At 39.6% G+C, this 23,640-nt stretch overlaps 1 protein-coding gene across 5 annotated transcripts in view; it reads right to left on the reverse strand.

The window, feature by feature from the left end:
• SULF1 (sulfatase 1) overlaps positions 1-23,640 on the reverse strand; it is a 245,651-nt gene that overhangs the window by 28,453 nt on the left and 193,558 nt on the right. For all 5 annotated transcript variants that reach the window (XM_033934433.1, XM_033934434.1, XM_033934437.1 and 2 more), the window contains 5 exons: positions 15,098-15,314; positions 10,038-10,302; positions 4,966-5,062; positions 4,760-4,854; positions 898-963 (listed from right to left, as the gene is read on the reverse strand). In XM_033934433.1, the coding sequence (XP_033790324.1) occupies positions 898-963; positions 4,760-4,854; positions 4,966-5,062; positions 10,038-10,302; positions 15,098-15,314 (740 nt within the window). The remainder of the gene's footprint in view (positions 1-897; positions 964-4,759; positions 4,855-4,965; positions 5,063-10,037; positions 10,303-15,097; positions 15,315-23,640) is intronic.

A 23,640-nucleotide genomic window follows, 5' to 3' on the forward strand; every position in this document is an offset into this window, starting at 1 on the left:
TGGCAATGCAATGGGTTTTGCTGGGCTTACACTTTCCACTATATTAAAAGGTTCACAGAAGAATGACCAAGATAATAAAGGGAATGGAAGTCTTCTTGTATGAGGAAAGACTAAAGAGGTTAGAGCTCTTCAGCTTTGAAAAGACATGGCTGAGGGGTGATATGATTGAAGTCTACAAAATTCTGAGTGGTATAGAATGGGTACAAGTGGATCCATTGTTTACTCCGTCAAAACTTGCAAACACTAGGGGGCACTCAAAGTTACGGGGAAATACTTTTTAAAACCAATAGGAGGAAATATTTTTTCACTTAGAGAATAGTTAAGCTATGGAATGCATTGCCAGAGGATGTGGTAAGAGCAGTTAATGTAGCTGGTTTAAAAAAAAGTTTGGACAAGTTCTTGGAGGAAAAGTCCATAGTCTGCTATCGAAATAGACATGGGGGAAGCCACTGCTTGCCTTGGATCAGTAGCATGGAATGTTGCTACTATTTAGGTGACTGCCAGGTACTTGTGACATGTATTGGCCACTGTGAAGGCAGGATATTGTGCTAGATGGACCAATGGTCTGACTCATTAAGGCTATTTTTATGTTCTTATGTTCTATGTTCATCCCATATAAATTATTTTTCTTTTTTCCTGGATATACAAATTGCATTCTATATACCTAATGGTTTTGTTGTTTTTTTTTAGCAATATGAGGGGTATAATCAAAAAAATATCTAAATCTGATTCGGATGTATGGCATTAGACACCCAAAGTCAGCAATGATAAAATATCCATTCTCTAAAAATACATCTAGAATATTTTACTTTTTTGGAAAGCCCTTGAGAGTCTGCCTCCCCACATGCTTCTGAAGAACAAGAAAACTATTGAGAGGAGGCCAAAAACTCTACTCACTTAAATGGATGAAGCTGACTCTTCAGTTTTTCCTCAACTTTCACACCTTTTTCTTTATTGTAATAGCTGGAAGCAATAATACTGAAAATGTAAGTATTTCATAAATTACACCTGTTGAGACAACTCATTTTCTGCAACAGAAACAAAACAAAGGCTGTAGCACATTTGCAGTTCTTATATATATATATATATATATACAGTCAAACCTCGGTTTGCGAGTAACGTGGTTTGTGAGTGTTTTGCAAGATGAGCAAAACATTTTCACAAATTGTGACTCGCAAACCAAGCATTGACTCGATTTGCGAGTCTCCCAGCCCGCAAACCGGCATTGCCCCCCTGCCCACAAACACCGCCCCCCCCGCTAACCGGTATCACCCCCCCTCGCAAACGCCCGCCCACCCAAACTGAAGCCTTACCCCCATCTGGCACCAGCAAGCAGCACCAACCCACAGGAGGTACCGGTGCCGGTGTCCGAAGATCGTGCTGCATGCCGGACTGGGCCTTGAGCATCTGGCTTCTGGCTCTCATTCTTTCACTTATTTATTTATCTATCTCCTGGAAGAAGTGGTGGAGACAGAGACTGTGTCTGAATTTAAGAAGGCGTGGGATGGGCAGGTGAGATAATATTTACTGTGGATGGGCACTCTATATGATCCGTTTGGCCTTTATCTGCCATCATGTTTCTATCTATCTATCTAGCTATGTATCTATCTATCCCAAAAGGCCTATAGAGCTCTTAGTATTTCTGGCTGAAGCCCTCTAGGGGCAGTATTGACTTCATGTGACCCTCTATGTTTAAGGGTTGCCCATACCCCTGTTTTATATCAATTTACAGCTGCCCAGAGAAGGATGGACTTGTACTACATATCTGGCACTGTCTGATGATATGATAGTTTCCAAATAATAAAGGGGAATTACAGTTAGGCAAAGTGAGGCAGATGGAGATGGGGCAACTCTGTTTGAATTAGCAGCAGAGTCTGGTTTATATAACATAACAAAAAAATGTATTTATATACCACAGTACCTTAAGAGTTCTATGCTGCTTACAAAAGAAAATTAAACAATGACAATGGAAACAAATGACCTAAATTATATAATTTTTTTTAAATAAAAGAGTTTTCAATAGTTTTCTAAAGTGCTGGTAAGAAACAGAACTAACTATGAAACCTACAAACACTTTATCCCAAGAAGCTGCCTAAAGAGATTGAAAATAACTCATATAAATTAGCTTTTACTGATGAAAAAACAAACAAATTACAATTACATCTTGAGAGCATCCTGAATTAATAAATGAGAAGTGTTCCACAAGATAATCAGGTGCTAGACCATATAAAACCTTGTAGCATATGCATCCAAATTTAAATATAACTCTCGGCACGACTGGTAACCAATGTAATTTTCGATAATAAGGTGTAACATGATTTGACTCTTTTATATTGAAAATCAAATCGGACCGCTGTATTTTATATAATGCAAAGTCTGTAAAGATTCTACTGATAACCCACTAAATAAACAATATTACAGTAGTCCAAAATACTTAAAATTAAAGACCGTGTCAACAATCAACAATCTAAAAGAAGAAATATCAAAATATGGTCTGATACTCTGTTACTTCCACAGCCTATAAAATAGAATTCCTATGAGCGTCAAAGCTTTTACCGCAGCGGCCAGCAATAAAATCCCCTAAGGAGCAACTGAACCACTATTGGAAATGAGGTTTAGTATGCAATATATATATTTTTTCATATGCTTGGTTTAACTAATGCATTATTAAACATAAAAAAATAGAAGCCCCGTTTACCGTTATGCGGATGCCTCTAGCACGCCTAGGAGACGCCTATGTCATGTCCACCTAACTGAAGCCTATCTAGCGCCCAACTCACGCTCAAAAGTAGACCTGCTTTTGCAAGCAGTCCTCTTACTATAAAATAGAGGATTTAGTATGCAATATATATATATATATATATATATTGCCATGCATTTTGAGGAACATAGAGGCCAAAAGAGGAATTGGACGTGTTGAAGGTACATGTTTGATATTTATCCTAGAGAAATGACTGCTTGTAAATAAGGAGGATATAAGCTTGGCTTTGGAAATGACATGCGGTTTACTATCTGAGTGTGTGAGGTGCAATGGTTAGAGCTACAGCCTTAGCATCCTGACATTGTTGGTTCAGATCCCCCCACTGCTCCTTGTGACCCTGGGCAACCAGAACAGAAGAGAAATATGATAAAGGAGAAAAATGTAAATACCACATAGGATATAAGTGGTAAATAATTAATTAAAAGATAAATAAATAAAATATAATAGTAGTGCCAGCCTTTTACTGCATACAATTTTAACGTTAAAAAAACAGCATAAAATCTCCATTCTAATGACATTTTAATGCTAACACACAATAACATTATAGATGTTATGAGGACGTCTATGTAACGCCTACAAGTCGATTCTGTAAAGGACGTTTAACAATATAGACATGTTTATATTCGCTCAGCACCACTGAGCACAATTCTCTATAGTGCGTCTATGCATTATAGAATCACACTCAGTATTCTGCTGCTGGACATCTAAACAATGCCTAAATGTTAGAAGTCCTTTATAGAATCTGGCTCAAACTGTCTCTTGACCCTCCTATTCTAATACACCACTTTTGGTTGGACATCATGGAAGAAATTCTGTAAGTGGAGTTCAATCAGAACCAAAAAAAAAAAAAAAAAATCACCATTCAACAAGTGCCCATTATAGAATAACACTGAGTGCCAATTTTAGTGCCCAACTTCAGGTGCCAGGACTTAAGTCTGCTGAAACAAAGTTTAATTCCCAGCGCTCAATTTGCTTGGACATCTTTAGTATTCTATAACACTGCAAACAAATTTTAGGAATGACCCTGACCCACCCATGCACTTGTCATGGCCATGCCCTTGTGCCAAGCTGATAAACCAAGCTATTTGCTATGTTAAACTGTATTCGGGTCACCCTTCAAATGCCTCACTATAGGTCGATTATCTGTAACCCAGAAACCTGTACAAACACCCATGTTGGTAACCCTTCCTGTTTGTATCATTCTATGTACATCGACTTGCAACCCCCCTAACTGTTACCTCCCCAATATATAATCTGTTATTACTCCAATGATCTGGAACAACACCTTAAGCCAACAGACACAAGAGAAGCTCACATTCCAACTTCGTTTCCCCCCCAGTGAGAGGTTGTAAACTGAAAATACACCATGAACATCTTCTCTCGCACCAAGCAGCATCATGGGGTAAAGACCTAGAACATTTGCTTTCGCCCACTACTTATGAGGAATTTAGGAAACGTCTGAAAACACACCTGTTCCTAAAGTATCTAGACAACTGATCCTCTCTTCTATCTTCCCTCTATAGCGATTAACTTGTTCTATTGATCACTCTCTCCTCAAAAATGGATTTCCTGTCCTATTAACCCTCTTTCTTCCTTCCCTCTTAAAGTCAATCAATTTGTACCTTTGCTTAATCTTTGTAAACCGCATAGAACTTCACGGTATTGCGGTATATAAGCTGTTATTATTATTATTATTAAGTGACCTAATCCTGAACGCTCTAACATACCACTCTTTCAGAAAATCACTAAAAGCCTACTTATTCGACAAATTTACCTGATCCTTCAAATCTACGTGACACCTACCTCATCTTACACACCTCTTCCTCCTACCCTATACCACCTTATCACATAACTGTCTTTCTACCCCTTCCCAATTCTAATTGATGTTACCTTGCTGTCCTTACAGCACCTCTTGTTGTACACCATCTTGAATTGAAAAGGTATGAAGGGATATAAATAAAGCTATTATTATTATTAATAGTTAAGACAAGTAGTTACCCTTGTTTACTGCAGTCACATTCATCAGGCCTTCTTCTCTTTAGGTGTCCTCTTACTTCCCTTAAATTCTTAATTCTATCTTGGAGAACCTCAATCTGTAATTATATTAATGAAATATATATATTTATATAGGTATGCATATCTCATAGTCAATTAAAAGTGACTCACCATCTTTCTGGAAACCCAGTCTTAACATGTCAACTGACCTCTTTATCAATGTAAATCTTGTGGTCCTTCCATGCTCTGGATGACTGATATAGTTCCCTTTCACAGTGTACGGTATCATTTGCAAGAATATAGCATCTATAATAATAGAAAAAAATGATAAAATAAACTAACATAGAAAGACAGTGAAAGATAGCAGATAGAGAAGACAGTGTCCCATCTAGTTTGTCCAGGAAGATGGTCAGCGCTGTAACTTTTGCTCCCCCATACATTCGTTTAGGGTTGTAACTGAGGTTCCACACAGGTTCCCAACCCTATCCCATATCTCCTTAGAAGGAAAAACATTTATTTCACTGCTGTTTTGAATTGGGGCACTCCATGTTTGGTTTCTTCTGCATATGTTCCATTCCTTTGTGAATTCCAACATTGTTTGGTCTCTACTACCTCCTCTGGGAGAACATTCAAGGTATCTACCACCCTTTTCTGCTGCCCTTTACTCAGTTTACCTCCTTGCAGCTTTGCATCATGTCCCCTAGTTCTGCAGTTTCTTTTCCTTTGGAAAGGGTTTACATAGTAACATAGTAAATGGCAGCAGATAAAGACCTGAATGGTCCATCCAGTCTGCCCAAACATACACTCTATAATTTAATGATTTAATTTAAATTGTTCTTTTTCTTAGATATTTATGGGCAAGAAACCCAGAGCTCTGCCCATTATTGTGCATCTACTTGAATCTGTTAAAACTCCAGCTCATCTAAACCATCCCAGCCCATCCTCAACTGAATGGCTATATACGTGACACAGATTGTGCAAGTCCGCCCAGTACTGGCCTTAGTTCTTTAATATAGACTATTATTTTCTGATTAGAGATCCTCTGTATTCATCCCATGCTTTTTTGATCTCTGTCAACGTTTTTCTCTCCACCACCTCCCTCGGGAGCGCATTCGAGGAATCAACCACCCTCTCTGTAAAGAACTTCCTAACATTACTCTTGAGTCTACCACCCCTCAACCTCAGATTAGGCCTTCTCGTTTTACCATTTTCCTTTCTCTGGAACAGATTTTATTCTACGTTAATACCTTTCAAGTATTTGAACGTCTGAATCATATCTCCCCTGTCCCTCCTTTCCTCTAGGGTATACATATTGTACATGTTTGGAATAATTCTACATAGGCTCAAACCCCGCGCTGTACCTTGTGACCTTGGGCAAGTCACTCAATCCTTAATTGCCCCAGGTATGTTAGATAGATTGTGAGGACAGATGGGGAAAATGTTTGAGTACCTGATTGTAAAAGAGCTTAGATAACCTTGATAGTCAGTATATAAATACTTAATAAAATTAAATTTAAAAAAGAGGCAATAACATTTTTGCACCAGTTATACATGTAAATGATTAGAATGTTAGCATATGCACTTGTACGTATATGCACTTTTCTGCTTAGGTGCACGTATATGTACTTTTCCACCTAGGTGTTATATGGTGACTATGTACATATTGTATGTACCATGCAGTCTGCAGGTAGGTATACATAAGGGTAGTATCTGGGTGCAACATCAGTGGGGTGTACCATCACATGCATAACTGACAGAAAACTCTACGGCTCTATGGTTGCTGTTATCCACTCCTAAATTATAGGCACACAGTTTTGCTGTTATGCTAGTATTTTGTAAAGGAAACTATTTATTTATTTTTAAAAATTTATAGACCACTTAAACCTAAGTGATTTCCACAAAAAACATACATAATGTTACAACAGACAACATGTATAACATGTTATGACCATTAAAGCAGAACTTTAACATTTCACAGTACTAAAATAATACTATATTGCAGTTTGTCAGGCCCTTCTATTTCTATATTTCCGACATGATCAAGTTAGACATAACTCTAACCCCCTCTTCTACAAAGCTGCGTGGTAACAGTCCCAAAGCCCATAGAGATTTAAAGGGCTTCGGGGCTGTTGGCACGCGGCAGCCACTAGCGTGGCTTTGTAGAAGAGGGGGTAAGACAAAATGTTTCTCAGTAAAATGATATAAAAATTACAGTATCAGAATCACAATTCTCCTTTCTTTACATCTTGCACAATCCTAAAATTCCAAAATAGCTGTAACAAAATCAATGTCCTCCCATCATTTGTCACACAAGTACATCCACAAACAATTGTGTATTCAACATTTTCTGAAAGCTCAAACGATCAGTACAAAGCCTCAAAGTTCCAGGGAGAGAATTCCAAAGCTTTACTATAGAAAACTATAGAAAACACTTACGCTCTAGTTCTTGCATGATACTCTATCGTCCTTCTCAGAAATCAGTTTCATCCCTCCCTTAGATCTCAACTTTCTACTTGGCCGATAGATTTTCCATAAATTTTGAAATCACCAAGAGATTGACCAGTATAAAGTCTGATGCACAGCTGAAAGTACTTTGTAACACTCGCTAGTATACTGGAAGCCAGTGTCGTTTCAACATCAGAGTGATGTGCGCTATCTTTGGTATACCAGCAACTAACCTTGCAGCAGAGTTCATCAATTGTTGCAGTGCCTTACATTTTATCTTTGTCAAACCCAAATAAAGCATATTGCAATAATCCAATCTAGTCAATATCAATACTTGAACCACAGAACAAAAGTTATTTATTTAGATTTATTTACTGCCTTTCTGAAGGGATTCACTCTTGGTAGTGTACAGCAAGAATATGTCATATATAGGCAATAGACAATTGTTGTTGTAGGTACCATTGACTCGTGTTCGAGTCCTAGTGACTTGATGAATTGTGGATCTAAAAAGAAATCGGTTTTGTGCTAGATCGGAAAGGTCCTCCAGCGTCAATTTCAGCACTAAAAATATTCAAACAACAATACATGGTACGGCATAGTATGCTGCATTATAATGTTAACGTATACCTTTATACAAAAGGATCCTATCAAGTGCCTTATCGGCACCTCATTATGATTGCATAATTATAGGACTACCTCTTAATACCTTTCAGATATTTAAACACCTATATCATATCTCCCCTGTCCCTCCTTTCCTCTAAGGTATACTGTATGTAGGTCTTCAAGTTTTTTCTCGTGGCTTCGGGTGGAAACCCCTTACCACTTTTCTCTGAACCACCTTTAGCTTCTTTATATCCTGACATATGGCATCCAAAAATGAAACAATATTCCAGAAGCAACTTCTCTAGTAACTTATTATCAGGTATTCTAAACTTGTAGTTGTATCTTGCTTCAAGGTAAGTAATATGCTAAAAATTCCTCTTTTCCTCTCCTCTCTCTGCTGGCATGGATTCTTTGGCTCCCTCTTCAATGACATCACTTCTAGAGAGTAATAAGCAGTGAGCCAAATAGTTCCATTGAGGAAGAACATAAAGAAGGATCCTCAGGTGTGGAGTGTAAATTACTCTCCTGGCTATCATAAGATCAATAATAAATAATTGGTTCCTCATAAATTATTCCTTCAATCAGCTTCATGTAAGTGAAAAATGTGTGATGTCCCATTTGATGTCAAAGATATTTTCTATCACTCAATTGACTTCACATTAGTGCAAAATGTGTAATGTCCCAAACATCAAATCTATATGGTGCTGCTCTTCTCCTTAAGGACACTCTCTCACAGGGTCAGAACCACCTTAAGATCCACAGTCCCACCCAAGAGGGAAGAGACATTGGAGGGATGATGACAGAAGAACAGGAACTAGAAAGTAAAAAAAAACTAGGGGCACAGCCAGGTTAAGAGGGCTCAGAAGGAAGCAGTGATGCCCCTGGACACAGGCCTCCACTATCTACTTGAGAACTGCCACTGCTATAACCAGGTAGGCAAAGCCTCACATGGAACCTTAAAGCTTTTATATTTTGACTTGAATACTTGAGGAACCAGGCCAGGAACAAGTAAAGTGGGCTACTGTGTTGAAAGACAGTTGAAAGTTTTATGTTATTTTTTATTCGTCTACCTATGAATGTAAGAGGGCCCTGACTTATAGCTTTAATAAATATTATTTTTCATTGTCTGCAATTATTGCGTGGTTCTGTCTTACTTGGGTTCTGCATCCTCCACCCATTCACTTTACCACCCCTCCTAAGCAAAGAAAAATATTTAACTGCTGCTATGCAAATAAGACATAGGTGTTGAAAATGGGTAAAGAGTTGGCAGAGCATTATGGGTTGGGCCACCCTGAAGAGGCACATCCAATAGACATGTCCCTTTGGGGGCTACAAAAATGTCATTGTGTCTACTTGATTGGAAATGTTTGATTTTAACTATATGATGTGACCTAGTGCTCTCCCTTATAAGAATATGGACGGAGAGAGTCAGCATTAGAGTCATATATATTAGATTTGGTATATCTTATTGCTTTTGCGATATAAACCAGTTTGATATTTTAGGATATAAATTGCTCTGGAACTTTATCACATGTTTCACTCTCTAAGGCTCCCCATTCAAACAATAGTTCACTTCATCCTTCTACTGAAGACTTATTTACAATTTTCCATTCTAAAATTGAGTCTTTTCAGGCGTCTCTACCTTCCCTCACTTCTGAGGTTACTTTAGGGCAAATGGGAGAAAGTAGCATTTAAAATAAACTACACTTGGTTCTGAAATCGACTTGTTTTCTGCTGTGGAAATCTGATCTTCCTCCACAGAACAATCTAGGAAACCAAGCGCTACATCAGTTTTTCTTACTAATACTCAAAGACAAGAAAAAAAAAAAATACCCACAACATAGATACAAACCTGCAGACTGACTCAAGTGATTCAATAAAATGTGGGTCAATTTTGGTTTTCAAAATATTTGTGAGTCAATATTGAGCCTAATCCTGTTACCGGTATTGAATATCTGGGTCTTTGGCAGCTGTCAGAAGTTATCCAGGTGCTGGTCGATATTTAGACTGTTGCCTGGATAAGTTAGGACAATCTTTTTCCTGTCCTAAAATTATCCAGACACTTACCTAGTTAGTGGACTGAAAATTGCTGCTAATCAGCTAAGTCTTGGCTCCAACCTGTACTGGATAGTGTCACAGCGGCCTATGCCGATATTCAGCTCTACGCCCCAGGGAATAGGAACAGTAAATAGAAGAACCTATTTAATAAAACAACATGAACATGCATTCTTACTTATGTGTTACTTTAACGGAGTCAGACTGGCTTACTGCATTTGTGTCATCAGCCAGCATTTCTTCATCATCCTCATCACCAGGAATGCCATCATCACCCTCCTCCTCTTCAGTCTCGTCATGAAAATCATACTGACTCATAGGAATGCTTCCTGGCTGTAAAATCTGCAGTTCTTTTTCCTCCAGGTTTATATCATAGATTTCCCCTTCAAATTCAACAGCCAGGGACCGAGCTTGGCGAGTGTGAACAAATCGGGGCTTGAATGCTACAAAAACAAAGATATAAATTAAGGCCTGATCATTTTCTATGCCAGTCAGAAAAAAATAGAGACACAAGAACCAAACATTAGAAGATGTGCCTTAGTTTGTAATGCTTTTTAACCCAGGGGACAAACTTGGAAAATAATTGTCATGAAAAATTATTAGTAAAGAAGTGAATTTTAATGATTTTAATTGTTTGCATTACTCTAAAGTGCCTCAGGTATCTCTTGTAGAGGTGTTGGTGGATGCCTGGAATGCCCTCCAGGAGGAGTTGTTGAAAATGAGTCTTATACAGGTGCTAATTTAAAAGCTAGCTGGAGAGAGAGGAGAATATTAGTAATGTAAGACACTTTCCCATAGACAGTGCAAAAGTAAAGAAGAAAGCTATAGCACAGGCCAATAATAATAAACCCAGGGGAAGAAAAAGCCTCAGAAACGGACCCTCCCATCCCACAACAGAGGTTCAAGGTGTTCAGGCAATAACCTCATTAGCATAAAATAGCCTCCCCTGGAATATGAAAAGCTCTGTGTGGAGCAATAAAAGCTCAATACGACCAGGGCAAGAACATTTATAACTTATCTCAGACTGACGATTGTGGGGTGGAGGGTCTGTATCTGAGGCTTTTTCCTCCCCTGGATTTATTATTATTGGCCTGTGCTAGAGCTTTCTTCTTTACTTTGCACCGTCTATGTGAAAGTGTCATATGCTATTAACACTGGATTTTCACTGCATCTGTGTTATTTAGGATACTCCTTGGGTTTTGGCCAGGTATTAGGGATCTGGATTGGCCACTGTCAGGACTGGCTACTGGGCTTGATGGACCATTGGTCTGACCCAGTAAGGCTATTCTTATGTTCTTAAGTCCAAAAAGGAGGCTTGGCAATGGGAGGGTATTGAGCAGATCAGGGGCATTCCTCCAAGTTATACACAAAGTTATAGAATAAGGGCGGATCCTCGCTTAATTTAGGCATGAGGATTGTGCACCACGATTCTGTTGGTGTAAATGGCCCTGCCTAAAGTTAAGAGCAGTTCCTGGTGCAAAGCGTTTTTCAATAAATGATGTATAACTTTGAGTCAAAACAACCAAATCTAATTAGCACCAAAAGGTTCCACAAAGGAAATGAAACAGCAAAACAACAAAAAGATTGTGGAACAGAAGATCGAATGTACCAGTTTGTAGCTTAATAAGCGTCCAAATAAATTAAAAATAATAATTTTACAAGCAATCCACAAAGGATGTATGCACTCATAAGTGACCCACAAGATAAATAATAAATAAATAAATAAATTTATTCTCTTATACCGCCATTACCCAAGAGTTCTAGGCGGTTTACACCATAAGAAACTAAACAATCAGCGAAGTACATACATATCATAAGATAAAACCAGGATTAAAAGTTAGTAAAATAATTACAATGTTAAAAAGACCTAATTAACATAGTAACATAGTAGATGACAGCAGATAAAGACCTGAATGGTCCATCCAGTCTGCCCAACCTAATTCAATTTAAATTTTTTAATTTTTTTCTTAGCTATTTCTGGGCAAGAATCCAAAGCTCTACCCGGTAATGTGCTTGGGTTCTAACTGCCGAAATCTCCGTTAAAACCTACTCCAAACAAACACAGCAGACTTTACTAATTTTTGAAAAGAACAGTAAGACATGGCTTGATGAAGACATTCACTGAGCCAACATTGTAGTTTGCCTGCCTGAAACGCTAAGGTCCTTTCAAAAAAGGTCTTATATCTGACACCATTTGGCTGGAGCTTCTTGTAATCCTTAATGGTCTATAAAATTCAAAGTGAGGGGACAAATAAATTGGAGACTCTCCTGAAATCAGCTTAAAACAAATACAAGAAAACTTAAATAGTATTCTTGCTTGCAACGCTAGCCAATGAAATAATCGATAATATGGACTAATGTGGTCGTTCTTCAGACCAAATATCAATCGAACTGCAGCATTCTGAACTATTCTCAGTCTTCTTATACAAATGACCCAACATGAGCCATGTTTTGGCAAAATAAAAATGTCTTAAAGGGCCCTTGACCGTCTTAAATATAAAAACATAAAAGTCACAAAAAAAGGAGGCTGAAAACAAACAGCATGGTACACAAGCCTCCAAGATAGGCTGATATCATTGTTTTGTATAACTTTGAGCACCATTTATAGAACAATGCTCAGTGTATTTTTTTTTCTGGCACCATATATAGAATCTAATCTTTTAGGTCTTTCATGTGTTTTATGCATGTCTTGATTCTTGCTTTTTCTTTATTGTAAACCATTGTAAACTGATTTTTTTTCAATAAATGAATAATACTTAAGTTTAAGATTGTAGACTATTTCAGTGATTCCCAACCCTGTCCTGGAGGAACACCAGGCCAATCGGGTTTTCAGGCTAGCCCTAATGAATATGCATGAGAGAGATTTGCTTATGATGGAAGTGATAGGCATGCAAATTTGCTTCATGCATATTCATTAGGGCTAGCCTGAAAACCCAATTAGCCTGGTGTTCCTCCAGGACAGGGTTGGGAACCACTGGACTATTTTCATCCAGTAATCTCATTTCTTCATAGTCTTTATTCTATTCACTATCCACCAGAGGGCACTAGATTCTAACTAATTTTCTAATTGGCACACAGCTTTACTTTTGTACAGTTTATATCCACATATGTTATAAGCTGAAATCTTCTAAGTGCAAATCATAGCCTAGAGCATATTATCAATGTATCTTTTCCTCAAATCAATAAATTCAATTTACTTCAAAATAAAATCTTAATGTGTGTTACTAACTAGCTTGGAGATGTATTTATCAAAGCACATTGAAATATACTCAGAATCCAATTCATAACAGGCCAACAACAACAAAAATTCTTGGTGCCTTGGGTTTTTTGACCTGTTCCCGGGGATATTTGGAGCACTGATTCAGAAAATTGCATTGGATAGACTGCATTGGCTCTAGTCCCACCCTAAATACTACACTTGTGGTGGAAAATGTGAGCCCACCAAAAACTTACTTGACTATCATATAGGTGACACTTGCAGGCATAAGTGTTATTGGTGTGGTGTACACACAATTTGGTAGGTTTGGGAGGACTCACCACACAGAGGTTATGGTGAGGTATCTGAGACCTTTTAAATGCAGTTCACTGAAGTGCACCCCGATGTCTCACTGCTTTGCTGGGATGTCTATATGGCCAGTCTACTAAAAATGCTGGTCCTTCCTACATCCCAATGGATGTTTTGTGCATTTTTGTTTTGGATGTGGGGGTTTTTTTCTTCTAAAATGGTTCAAAAAGATAGATACACATCTAAAAATGGCCTTTTTAAAAAAACAAAACAAAAAACAAACAGGACATAATTTTTGCAGTTTTGAAAATAAGCATGTTGGTTCTGGATTTTTGTGTGTCTTCCGCAAAACATCCAAACTCGGATTTGGATGTCATATCGAAAATGTTCCTCGTTATCAACAATTTTTAGTGTATGTCAAAGGCAAAACATCTACAGTAATGAGGTAGAAATTGCCACCATGTTAATGTGCATGAATGCATATTAATCTGGTGATTTTTGCCAGTGGAGGTACATAGCTGGATGTATAGATAAGTCTAGAAAGTAAATCTCATATGCACATTAATAAGTGTTCATCTCTTCACCTGTAAGCAATCCCCTTCTTTGCCTTATTCTCATCTCCTTGTCGCATTTGCAAAAAATCTTACATTAGGTGTTTAACACAGGTTTTAATACTTATTAGAAATTTTTGTCCTGTGTAGTAATGTTTATACAGTAAGGGGCTCATAATCAACACTTAAACGTCTAAAAACCTGCCCAAGTCAACGGATGACCTAAAAGTCTCCCTGACCCTAGCACTAACTAGATAATGCCATGGTGGTTAGGATTTTCAGCTGGAGTGGGCTTCAAGCGGCAGCTTCAGCAGTGGGGAAGTGTAGCCAATGCTGTATGGACTTCTACGGTCTTTGTCCAGTATATGGCAAGATGGACCAGGATGGGTTGGATTATAGTAGGTTTGGACTTAAACTCCAGTAGCTGGGAAGGAGGGCCAGAGCAGGGCAGACTATGGTCTGAGTCCTGAAAATAGCATGGATGGATCAGAAGCAAGTGTTTGTATTTTATACCACATGCAGGCCCTGTATAAGTTAGCGGGGGAAGAGAAGACATTTTATACTTAGCAAATAAAATGTAATACTGGATTGTTGATTCAATATTGCCATGATAATAAGTGTGACTACTGGATGGACCACATCATTTGCTATATTACTATGGGTCCAATGTTCAGATCATGGGAGGCAGCCTGACTACCTCCAATGGTCGGCAGCAAACCTGGAAATTTAATGCCAAGACTGTATCCGTCCACTGGCATTGAATTTCAGGGTTAAGATCAGCTGCGCTTGACATAGCTGCCCTTGCCAATATTTATCGGCTGGCTAGCTAAGTCATAGTGGCCAAAAATAGACCTGCTCACAGGCATCTCTTCCCCTCTCTGTTCCAGCATCACTTCCCATCTCTCTCCTTCCTTTTTCTTCCCTGCCCATTCTAACATCTATCCCCCTTCTATGTTTCTCCAACTCTTCCCCTCCCCCACTCCCCCTGTTCCAGCATCTACTACTACTACTTATTACTTAATATATAGCACTGAAAGGTGTACTTAGCGCCTTGTATCCCTTTCTCCCTCCCCCATTCTAGCATCTCTAACATGTTAATGATTCTGTCCATTAATGTTAATGCAGCTTAGTAAAAGGGGTACCTAAATCACATATTAAAACACTTCCAATCTAGTGACTTACTTTTTGAATGACTGGATCTCATGAAATGTCTTTGTTTTTTCCTCTGGGCTCTGCTGCTCTGATAGTCCATATTGCTACAATTGCATTCTTTTTCTTTACTGCCAAAGGCCCGGGAGCTGATGCTCCGTGTTCTCTTTCTTACCCTGAAGACATCAATAAGTCCTTTGCACTTATGAATTCGCAGCTTGCCTGAAGTATCTTCAATGCATTGCCATTTCTGCAGAGATAAAGAAAGGTAATGAAATCTCCAAATAATCTAAATGTCAAATATCAGTGAACACGTACAAACATTTTAAATAAAAATACATTAGTCTTCATGAAATTTTTTTTTTTTTAACATTCACTTCATGTGCAAAACTGAAGTTGCAAATTTAATACAAAACAAAATGGTTGTAGATGGTTTCCTAACACGGTGGGTCAGAAATTTTAATGCTGGTTTTACTACAAAAAAAAAAAGTTCCCATCTATCTACACAAATGTCTTTCACATTATGTGGAGAGAAGAGTTAGGATGGCTGTTATAGTGAGAGATTTGATCATTAGGCATGTAGATAGCTAGTGGTTGGTGGACGTGAGGATCGCTTGGTCACTTGTCTGCCTGGTACGAACGTGGCAGACCTCACGTGTCACTTAGATAAGATTTTAGACAGTGCTGGGGAGGATCCTGCTGTCTTGGTACATGGGGTACCAATGACATAGGGAAATGTGGTAGGGAGGTTCTAGAAGCCAAATTTAGGCTCTTAGGTAGGACACAAAGTTGTAAAATTGCAAAAGGATTATGAAAAATTGCAAAAGGACCTTGTGAGACTGGGAGACTGGGCATCAAAATGGCAGATGATGTTTAATGTGAACAAGTGTAAAGTGATGCATATTGGAACGAGAAAAATAAACTATAGCTACATGATGCTGGGTTGTATGTTAGGAGCCACGGCCCAGAAAAAGGATCTAGGTGTCATCATTGAGGATATGTTGAAACCCTCAGCTCAATGTGTGGCGGCAGCTAAGAAAGCAAATAGAATGTTAGGAAAGATCAGGAAAGGAATGGAAAACAAAGATGAAAATGTTAAAATGCCCTTGAATTGCTCTATGGTACAGCTGCACATTGACTACTGTGTGCAATTCTGATCACCGTATCTCAAAAAAGATATAGCAGAATTACAGTAGAAAAGGTACATAGAAGGGTGACGAAAATGATAAAAGAGAATGGAACGACTTTCCTATGAGGAAAAGCTAAAGTGGCTAGAGCTCCTCTGCTTGGACAAGAGGCAGCTCAGGGGTGATATGATAGAGGTCTATAAAATACTAAGTGGAGTGGAGAGGGTAGATGTGAATCACTTGTTTACTCTGTCCAAAAATACTAGGACTAGGGGGCATGCGATGAAGCTACTAAGTAGTAGATTTAAAACAAAACGGAGAAAATATTTCTTCACACAACATGTAATACTCCTCTGCTGATTCACCAAAATATTAAGATCCTAGGTATAACATTCGACACTAAGTTATCATACCATGATCATATAAGCAATGTGGTCAAATCTACCTTTTTTAGATTACGCCAAATTCGATCTGTTGCAAAATTCTTATGCGAAAAATCTTTAAATATCCTAATACATTCCCTAATCATTTCCAAATTAGATTATTGCAATGCTTTGTTCATGGGTATATCCCAAAAAGAAATTAGACGCCTTCAAATCATACAGAACGCTTCCATAAAAATAATTTATAAAGCTAAGAAATTCGACCACGTCACTCCTTTACTTAAAGAATCCCACTGGCTTCCCGTGGTACATCGTATTCTATATAAAATTTGTTTGCTTACGTTCAAATCAATAATGTCCCAAACACCAGCTTTTATTTTTAGAGTTCTAATTCCCTATATAACTTCAAGAACACTTAGATCTCAGGACCAACATCTATTGGCTATTCCATCATTGAAAGTTATAAACACTAGACGGCTTACTATTTTTTCAGTGACCGCACCACAATCTTGGAATAATCTTCCTATTTATATAAGAGAAGAAAAGAACTTAGTTAATTTTAAGACTAAGCTTAAAAGTTTCTTATTCAATGATGCTTTTAATTAATATTCAATGATATTTTTAGTTAATAAACAACTTTATAATCTTTCTTATCTTTTACTTTCTTATTTATGCTTTTATTCCCTCCCTATTGTTGTAATCCTGAAATATAAAATTTGATACATAATGTAACCCTTTAAATATCGTTTTCCTAATGTTTCATGATTGTAAGTTTTTGTAATTATGTAATTTTATTTGTCTTTGTAATAACTACCCCAAGTTTTTATTTATTCATTATTGATTGTATATCGCCTAGAATGTAGAATAGGCGATTAATCAAATTACATAATAAACTTGATAAACTTGATAAACTTGGTAATTAAAGTTTGGAATTCATTGCCGAAGAATGTGGTGAAATCAGTTAGCTTTTCAGGGTTTAAAAAAAAGTTGGATAATTTCCTAAAAGAGAAGTCCATAGGCCTTTATTGAGGTGGCTTGGGGAAAGCCACTGCTTATTCCTAGGATAAGCAGCATAAAATCTGTTTTTCTATTTGGGATCTAACTAGGTACTTGGGCCATGGGTTGCCCACTATTGGAAACAGGATACTGGGCTTCATGGACCTTCAGTCCAGGGCCGCCATCAGAAATTTCTGGGCCCCTTACTGAGCAATCCTATTGGGCCCCCCACGCACCCCTTCCCCCCCCCCCCGACACCCCCCCCTGACGCCCCCCCCTTCTTCCATGGGCCGAATACACACATACTTTTCTGCTAATGCTCCACCTAAGCTAGTCCCTTAAAATCTTCTCACGTCCATTGGGTGATTGGGCATAGAGGAGATATTCATAAAAAGAACGTCCGTCAAGATCTTTACTCATAGTCTGTGCCATTTGCTTTAAATCATCTTCCATCATTAATCCAAATTGCACAATTCTTTCTCTGTCTTTGTCCTGAATGGCATCTGGCCACATTGCTGGATCCTTCCAGTCAACAAATTTATGAGCAGGCGCGGAGAATGCATTTTTAAACAAATGTAGTTTATCCTTGTACTCCTTATGTAATTTTAATCATCTATGGATATGTTTGTATGTTTATTGTTCAAATGGTTTTATTTATTTCCCAAAATTTATTTTTGTTATACGCAATGAAAATATTTGATATTGCGTTTAAATCAAAATCTCAATAAACTTGAAACGAGTGCCCGTGAGATTGTGGGAGGGTTAAATACTCAAAACTTAGAAGAATAACAATTTACTTAAAGTTTTTGCTACGCCAGCTTTCTGGTATCTTTACATACAGTGGCGTACGTAGCATATGTAACACCCGGGGCCCATCATTTTTTGGCACCCCCCCATCTGTAAGAAAAACATGATTTTTAGTAACAAACCACACGTCACACATGAGTACCTAGGAAAAGGCAGCATCTTACATATTGCAGTGAGCAGTACATCAATACACCCATTGTAAAACTAAACAAGCCAGACCAGCACAGATCAATCCTACACCGTCAATCCTAACAGAAAACCATGTCTTTCGAACACACAGAACACAGAAAATACCTTCGCCTAGTATGGAATATGTCATCACAAACTAACCCCTCACTCTTTTACAAAACTGTAGTGTGGATTTTAGCCACAGTGGTAACAGCCCTGACGCTCATAGAATTCTGAGCATCAGAGCTGCTATCACCACGGCTGGCGCTAAAAAACGCTCCACAGTTTTGTAAAAGGGGGGATAAAATAGAAATACACAGTTTCAACGCTCTAGCTCAGAGGTGCCCAAACTTTTGAGCTTGTGAGCTACTTTAAAATGACCAAGTCAAAATGATCTACCAACAATAAAATTAAAAAACACAAAGCACACTATACGCTGAGAAAATGTTAATTATCATTCCTATTCTGGGTTTTTTTTCAAAGAGGTCAAGGCAGATGACTCTATGCATTGTCACCTCAGTAACAACCATACAAAAATAGACAAATATACTCTCCATCCTTTTTATTAAACCACAATAGCAGTTTTTAGCGCAGGGAGCTGCGCTGAATGCCCAGCGCTGCTCTTGACGCTCATAGGCTCCCTGCGCTAAAAAAACACTATTGCGGTTTAGTAAAAGGGGACCATATTGTAAAATATAGACAGCAGATATAAATTCAGAACTGTGCATAGTAAGTGAAGGGAAGTTTTCATCTCTGGGAATTTACCCAGTTAACTATTAAGTTATTTGGGCAAATTCCTTTGAAAACTGTGGTAATACTGCCTCCACTTTGCTAAATTTAAAATAAAATCATTTTTCCTACCTTTTCTGGTGATTTCTGGTTGCACTTTCTTCTTCTGACTGTGCATCCAATCTTTCTTCCCTTCTATCAGCCTGTATGCTTTCTCTCCTCCGCACCTCATTCCCTCCCCCAACTTTTTCTTCCTCTCTCCCTGACCTTTCTTTCTTTTTTTTCTGTTTCTCTTCTTTCCTTCTGTTTCCCTGCCTGCCCCCTTTCTTTCTTTCTCCCTGCCGTTCCCCAAGCCACTGCCACTGCCGCTGCCATCGGGGAACAGGACCCACCAATGGATAACAGGCCCCAAAGCCGACGCCGACGCATGCTCTCCCTGCTTCGGGCCGATCAGTCTTCCTCTCCCCGATGTCAATTCTGCCGTCGGAGAGGAAGTTCCGCCCAGCCAGGCAGCGATTGGCTGGCCTGAACTTCCTCTCCGACTGCAGAATTGACGTCGGGGAGAGGAAGACTGATCAGCCCGATAGATTAGATCGCCAAGACAAAGTGAGTCCTGGGTGATCGACTCACTTTGCCTTGGCGAGCTACTGGCGCCCCTGCCTTAGAACACTGCCTAGGACCCTGGGGGAGCCCGGGCCCCCTGTCAGCTCCGGGCCCCTGAATGCAGGACTGGTAGTACTGCCCTGATGGCGGCCCAGCTTCAGTCTGTCCCAGTATGGCAATTCTTATTTTCTTATGTTCATTTATAACAAATACAAAACATCACTACTTAATGAACATTATCAATTATTTGTGTGCAAAGTAATGAATCACTGCTAATGACATGCACCCCCATGGTCTTAACAATGAGATCGAGTGGCAGGCCAAGGAAGTTGCTGACGCTGGTGAAGATTTAAAGAGATACGGGGGAAAGGAGGGTACGAGCGTGGCGTGGAGAGGTGCCGGCAACCCCACTAAGATGGTGCCCATGGTGGTCTGCCCCTCCCCCTCCCCCTCTACGCCACATGGATTTAAGCAGCAAATACACACGCATATGCTAGTATTTTACCGGTTAATTTCAAAGTGATGTAAGTGAACAGCAGAGTCTCCTGTCCACTTAAACCATGCTCTGTGAACCAGCTGCCAATATTCAGTGTCACGTAACCAGGCTGTGTTGCTGAACATTGGCACTAAGCAGCCATTTCCAGAATGAGCTGGAGAGAGGTGTTCCGGAAGCAGAGTTGGGGAGGAGCCAGCAGCTGTGTGGGTACCGGCAGTATTCAGTGCTGGAGCCCACACAGCTAAGTGATCAAACAGGACCGCATAATGAGCAGTCCTAACTTTGGTCGCTTAGCTGGCACTGAATATCAACTGGCATCTGCATAGCTTCTGTAGAGCTGCCAAAAGGGCTAAACCACCCAATGGGAGATTTAGGGTCCACTCTGCCCCACTCTGCCCACTGCTCCGCTCAGCCACACTCATTGCCCTACTCCAGGCAATGAGTGAGAAAATAATAAAAGAACCCAGAAATGGGCAGCTAATTAGTGACCAGAAGCAAAAGAAGTGGCCTTCCTGTGCAGTGGCAGTAGGAAACACCTTCATAAAACATTATCTCCTGCTGCCATGGGATTAGCAGCAGGAGATAATGTTTTATGAAGTTGTTTCCTGCTGTCACTAAACAGGGAGGTACTCAGTGGGAAACTGCAGCTCCCTGGTGGGAGTGGACCTACAAAAGCGGGAGACTTGGCAGGTCTGCTTCTGGGTAGAGGCCGAAGATGCATGTCCTTCCCTTCCACAACATGGTCCAACACCCCCCATGCGCTAACATCAGACCCCTCCTCTGTAATTCCAGCACACCTACCCACCTGTACCCCCCCCAACATTTCTGGTGGTCAGTGGGTAGCCCAGATAGGAGCAATCCCCACATGCTCCTGCCAATAGTGGCTGCTGTTAGCTCTAGTTAGGGTTACCAGACGTCTGGATTTACCCGACATGTCATCTTTTAAGAGAACATGTACGGGCGTCCAGATGGCTTTTCAAAACCTAGCATTTTGTCCGGGTTTTGAAAGCTTCCAGCTTGGGACCACATTAGGAGGGCATCTGCGCATGAGCAGATACCCAATGCGGCTCCAAGCACGAGAACAGGTTGGGGGCGGGGTTGGGGCGGAACAGAGTGGGGCTGGATGGAACTGGGCAGGCTTATGGGCAGGGGCCATGGGTCCGGATTCTGCAGTAGTAGCTCTAGTGTAAGTCTCACAGTACTACCACTAGAGGTCAGGTTTTCATATTGTCTTATTAAAATAAAAATCAGTGTAGGAAAATATACCACTTCAACATATATACTATGTGGTAGAAAGATATTAAGTGGTTTTTCAGCTGCTTACAGCTGTGGGCTGAATTAACTCCAGGTATTCAATGCTGGGCTATGTCTGGGTAAGTGTGGTCACCTGGAAGTTAACTGGGGGCTGGCTAATAAGTTCAAACCATTAGTTAACTTGGTGGATAAAGTTAGGATAGCCTTTTTTGCTCTTCTAACTTTATCTGGTTTGGTTATGGTTTATTAATCTTGTTATACCTCTCGTTCATTTTACTGGTCAAAGCGGTTTACAGAATACAATAAAAGTAAAAGAAAAGAAAAAAGAACTCCATTATTAGATAGGATAGACCTGGCCCATACAAACAGCGGATCTTTTCCAGATAAGCCCCACCACTAATGGAAAAACTGGACGCGCCAAAAGTTAGGCCCCGCCACCTTTTGCCAGCGCATGCAACCTTAACCAGTGAAGTTCTCAGCACAACGGCTCCACAACGCGGCGCGATGTGTATAAAGTAAAGTGGGGGGGGGGGTTCCCTCCCCATGCCCCCCCCGTCAGAGCACCCAAAAAAGATTATAAAAAAGAGGATATGAAACTTAACATTATAAAAAAATAGGATAAACTGTCGACCATTTTTTTAAGGGCTCCGACGGGGGGGGGGGGGGCGTGGGAGGGAACCCCCCACTTTACTTTCTACAGATCGCGCCTCTTTTTTATAATCTTTTTTGGGTGGCGGGGGTTAACTTTTTGGTGGGGCTTATCTGGAAAAGATCCCAAACAGCAAACATACTAAATAAAACTCCATTATTGAGCAAGATAATCTAATCATACAAACAACCGTACCTATATAAAATCATAAAAATACCATTGAGCTTTAAAATTTCACCAGACTCCTGACTGAAGATCTAGACAATTTAGAATATATGAGTAATATGGGATTGATTTAAATCATGCCTGAATGCTTCTTTTAAAAAAACTGTTTTTTAACATCATTTTGAAAGATTTTAAATTTGCCTCTAGCCTCAACTCTTGTGGCATATGGTTCCATAAATTTGGAACTGCAAAGTAGAATGCTTTATTTCGAGCAGATTCCCATCTAGATCTATAAACAGAGGGCATTACCATTCTATTATCTTGAATAGATCTCAAGGTTCTTAATGGCGAGTAAGGGATTAAATACGAATGTAGATAAGCAGGCTGTAGAGAATAGAAAACTCTATGTGCAAGGAATAGAGTTTTAAATTGAATTTTTGCTTAGGCAGATAATATGGTGGGCTGAATATCACCACTAACCATTTATGTTTTGACTCTGCCCAAGCTCCACCCCTGAACCAAATTGGCACTAACCAGACAGTGCCTGGAAGGATACTGGCAATATTCAGGAGCCTCTCCTGCCCTGTTTTGAATATTGGGCCTTATGAATCTTGAAGGCAGCAGTTGACCATTCTTGGGACAGATTATCACTGGAGAGGAAACGGTGGAAAATTCTAGCATTCCAAAGTCAGAGGAGCTTTTTAGGTTAAGAGCCTTGGAGGAAGCATCTTCTATCCAAGTGACAAACACTATTCCCTCTAAGCCAGGGATCTCAAAGTCCCTCCTTGAGGGCCGTAATCCAGTCGAGTTTTCTTGATTTCCCCAATGAATATGCATGAGATCTATGTGAATGCACTGCTTTCAATGGATATTCATTGGGGAAATCCTGAAAACCCGACTGGATTGCGGCCCTCAAGGAGAGACTTTGAGATCCCTGCCTAAGATGACCAGGAGTTCTCCACCTACAGTCCTGCCAGTTGGGGGTGGGGGTGCTGTTTCACTATTACATTTTCAACAGTAAAGCATAGGCAAGCTTTGCAGGACTCCAGGAGACGTGCTTGACTCTAGCCATTGAAAACACAATACTGAAGCAGCAATCCCACTGGCAGTAATGCAGTTTGAGGACTCCTGCTGAGAACTCATTAATTCTACTTAAGAGAGGAAGAAAATATCGACAAATTTAAAACGAACTTAAAATG

The sequence above is a fragment of the Geotrypetes seraphini genome, chromosome 2, assembly GCF_902459505.1.
Source record: "Geotrypetes seraphini chromosome 2, aGeoSer1.1, whole genome shotgun sequence".
NCBI classification, from domain to species: domain Eukaryota; kingdom Metazoa; phylum Chordata; class Amphibia; order Gymnophiona; family Dermophiidae; genus Geotrypetes; species Geotrypetes seraphini.